Source organism: Triticum dicoccoides, chromosome 5B (assembly GCF_002162155.2).
Source record: "Triticum dicoccoides isolate Atlit2015 ecotype Zavitan chromosome 5B, WEW_v2.0, whole genome shotgun sequence".
Taxonomy (NCBI): domain Eukaryota; kingdom Viridiplantae; phylum Streptophyta; class Magnoliopsida; order Poales; family Poaceae; genus Triticum; species Triticum dicoccoides.
The window spans coordinates 350,649,042-350,652,866 of NC_041389.1; the positions used below are offsets into that span (position 1 = coordinate 350,649,042).

The 3,825-nt window shown below is 42.8% G+C and overlaps 1 protein-coding gene across 2 annotated transcripts; it reads right to left on the minus strand.

Annotated features, from left to right (window-relative positions):
• Window positions 1-407: 407 nt before the first annotated feature.
• On the minus strand, window positions 408-3,450 carry LOC119308861 (cytochrome B5-like protein). Of its 2 annotated transcripts, XM_037585029.1 has the most exons (6): window positions 3,171-3,444; window positions 2,318-2,445; window positions 2,202-2,239; window positions 1,860-1,937; window positions 1,666-1,757; window positions 408-857 (listed from the first exon to the last, which is right to left on the minus strand). In XM_037585029.1, exons 2-6 carry the CDS (start codon window positions 2,397-2,399, stop codon window positions 791-793), a joined length of 357 nt encoding a protein of 118 aa, XP_037440926.1. In that variant the 5' UTR covers window positions 2,400-2,445; window positions 3,171-3,444; the 3' UTR covers window positions 408-790. The 2 variants fall into 2 exon arrangements, with proteins under 2 accessions (XP_037440926.1, XP_037440925.1); XM_037585028.1 differs by lacking the exon at window positions 408-857 and having other exon boundaries at window positions 1,578-1,757; window positions 3,171-3,450.
• Between the last annotated feature and the right edge of the window lie 375 nt (window positions 3,451-3,825).

Here is a 3,825-nt window from a genome sequence, read left to right on the forward strand (position 1 = left end):
TTTTCCCCATTTCCTTTTTGCCACCAGGGCGTTGCATTGTATTATATTGTTATGTCAAGGAAAATAAAAATCTGTCATTGATGTTATGCATGTCGTACAATTCACCATCTCTTGGAAATCAGTAAGACAGTAACTGTAATTTCGATCGATATATTGGACATAGAATGCCACTCTTCAAAAAGGAAAAATGGAGTAATCAGCTGTGACACGAAATAAAACGAATCCTTTTGTTACGCTTGTCTTACATGATCTCGCAAATAAGCCAGCAAAATCACCTCTTACTAATTACTACTGTGTCCATCAAGGCTAATTCATGGAGAAAATGGACAGTATGAAGCAGATGAAAATTCATACGTGCCCCCTTAAGCCCAACAGTGTGAAATTCTTTGACAGCTGAGGCAAGACCAGAGGAAAACTTGACTGAGCAAAGCTTTCTTTGAATGGAGTAAAGCCTCTCACTGCCATGCAAGGAATCAATATGAAAAGTTGGCCCGGTTCCTTGTCTGCTCTGAGAAAGTTCCATAAATAAATCTAAGAAGACGTATCTTCTCAAATGAAGAGATAAATCTCGGAAAACATTCAGGACACAGAAATAGTCCATGGTCGGGTCACACACTGCTACTAGTATGAATAAACAGGAGGTCAAACATGAAATCAGAACCACACAGCTGGGGGCCCGGGAGCAGTCCTCATCACCATTAGGAAACGGTTTCGTTCGTCGTCATCATCTTCAGAAAATTGCAGACGAGCGCATGGGTTCACACTTGGAAGCTTTTACAGCCTCTCCTCATCAGTCTTCCAATTTGCCGATGCAGAAATCCTCAATGATGTCGAAGACTCGTGTGCCATGCTGCGGGCTGAAAGCGCGTCGGGTTAGTATTGTTATGTGAAATACAGTTCTTAATACAATGACGTGCGAGCTTCACGCGCTCCTGAACGAAAAGTATAATGGAATGGAAATACAAGTAGGAAAATCAGATGTAGCTCTCCTCGACAAAGCTAGCGAATAAGAAACATCCCCATCAGGATAAGAAACATCCACATCAGTGTTGTTGTTTAAACTTAATTTTCTCCTTTGGACCATCCATCATCTAGATCTATTAATTTACTTGTGCAAATATCTTTTGTCTTGCTCTGGATAACAACATCCACATGTTCTCAGATATCATGGGTATGGACCAAGAAAGTTTTTTTAGAGGACTATAACACACAGAGTTTCAGTGATAACAAAAGAAATACATGGGCACTATTCAACATAACAAAATCATTGCACCATAACTTGGAATATGCGATCAACAGAAAATCATGGAAGGGAACAATGAGAGCAAAATTGCCTTTGCATGCTGTTGCAACTGGGAAACAGGAAATACCCTTTATACGCATTTATTAACTTGGGTCAATTAAGCAATTTAAAATGTGATATACATTCAAAAATTTAAATGGGGTAAAAAGATCCATAAGTGTAACCCTGTCACTTACTGAATTACCATCCAGAAAAAAAGATAACTAAATTACTAATGATCTTCAATAAGTTGAACCTCGAAAGGTGCAGTAAATGAACACCCGAGCAGTCAGGTGATACATCAGTAACGTCAACGCGAATCATCATTTAAGAACAATGTTGACAGGATATGATGTAAACAATATTTATGAGATGTTACAAACCCGAAAAATCCCTCTGTCGAATCGCCACCAGCATTGTTTAGAATGGCATCACCACCTGGATGTTCCTCCACGTATGGAGTTACATCGTAAACCTGGATCATGGCAAATATGAGAACATAAATTTCCCAATTTCAAACTAGATGGTAAAGCGAGATGATGGCCGTTGGTAAACTAGTAGAATGTTTTGTTCCAACCTTGTCCTTGATTATGATCCAACAATCCTTCCTTGTGTTGTGTGTTGACACCTCTTTCTTTGAATAGCTCGTAGATGTCTGAATATGAAATATCAGTAAGCAAATACAGAAAATGCCATGCATTTTGGATTAACCTAGAGCAATCTTGTCATTAGATTAGCAACCATAAGCAACACTCTAAAGCATAAAGGCATACGTTCAAGACAAAACTGCATGTTAAAGCAAGTGCATTTTGGATTAATCAACGACAATCTTGTCTGCATATAAACAAACGTAACTGGCAATTCCAGGAAAAAGTTGCTTGTTAAACTACAGTATTCAAATACGAAGGATGAAATTCACCGTTCCATTTCCGGCTGAACGTGCATCCTTTCCTTCACCTGCATTGCAACATTTACTCAGCACCAATAAAGTGAAGTCGCCTTCGCTTAAGATTACGAGTCAGGCCCCCCTTTTACCTTTGTTTTTGGATCTCGGGATAACAAAGAGTGCTCCCAGTACAAGAAGCACAACAAGTGAGATGAGGATGATAATTTCCATGGTGCACCTCAGGAACTACTGAACAATGTATTACTGATGAAGTGTTCTGCATAGCAAAAAATCAGCCTCAGTCCCTGACCAAAGATTACAGCAAACATGGCAACACTGACAGGAAGTAATAATACCACGAACAGAATCTTTATCATCCGAATAGTAATAAAATGAAAGAGAGACAGTGTTACAAACTCACTTTTCTAGGTCTAGATTGTTCAGGGTTACTGACAGGGAGTAATACTGCTAGGCGCTAGCTGCGGCCTAGACTGCTTGCTGCCTTTGCTACTGCCATGACACTGTGTTACAGAAGAGCTAAAAAATGGCATCATTGCATCTACCCAGATCTCGTGTCCTACCTCAGACGATCAGGCCCAGGCTTCCAAAGCCGGGCGCTTCCATCAACAAATCCAGTATTTCTTCTGCGCTAAATACTCAAAGTCGAAGCTTCCTCACTAGTAGGAGTATTTCCATTCCAAATAGGCGGATCTGACGAACTCGGGCTATTTGATAAAACGAAATGCCCCCATTTGCCCTATAAGGCTCTTCTACTTTGACATAGATAAACTGCCCCACTTTACTTTGACTATTTGATAAAATGCCCAATTTCTATTTTAGCAGATTTCTCACAGTCATCTCCCCTTTGCCCCATGCTCTCTCTCTCTCCTTTCTCTCCCTCTTACTCTCACGGCTGATGGAGAAGAGAGGGAAAAATCAGAGGAGAAAGTGGATTGATGGAGAACCAGTAGAAGAGATAACAAATCTGTGGAAAAGACTCACCTTGTGGCGCTGCTGCTGTCCTTGGTCGTCGCTGACGTCGCCTGAGATGCGGCGGACAGAGGGGTGCCTACGGGCCTCGATCGCGGAAGGAGAGAGGGGTGCAGCCGGGGACGGAGAGGAACACGGGCTAGGCGGGATAGGGGTGAGGAAAGGGGCGTGTCGGCTGCGCCTTGGCCGTATGTCGCGCCGGCCGCCGGCGTTGATGCTGGTTCTGCGCTGCTGGACTGCTAGTACCAGATAGGCTGGAGACGATCAGGCGAACAGAGAGATGTCTCTGTTGTTTCGATCTATCAACTCCACGGGCAAAAACGTAAAAACGTAAAAGCAGGCAGTACTCCCTCGGCCCGAACAAGCTTGTCCCTCTTTTTTTTTTCCAGAAAATTTCCAATCTATTCATCTTCAATCATGGCATCATCTTCAATCATGGCAGTACAACGAATACCAGAAATAATAAAAATTACATCCAGATCCATAGACCACCTAGCGACGACTACCAGCACTGAAGCGAGCCGAAGGCGCGCCGCCGTCATCGCCCCTCCATCGCCGGAATCGGGCACAACTTGTTGTAGTAGATAGTCGGGAAGTCGTCGTGCTAAGGCCCCGTAGGACCAGCGCACCAGAATAGCAACCGCCGCAGATGAAGAATAGATGTATT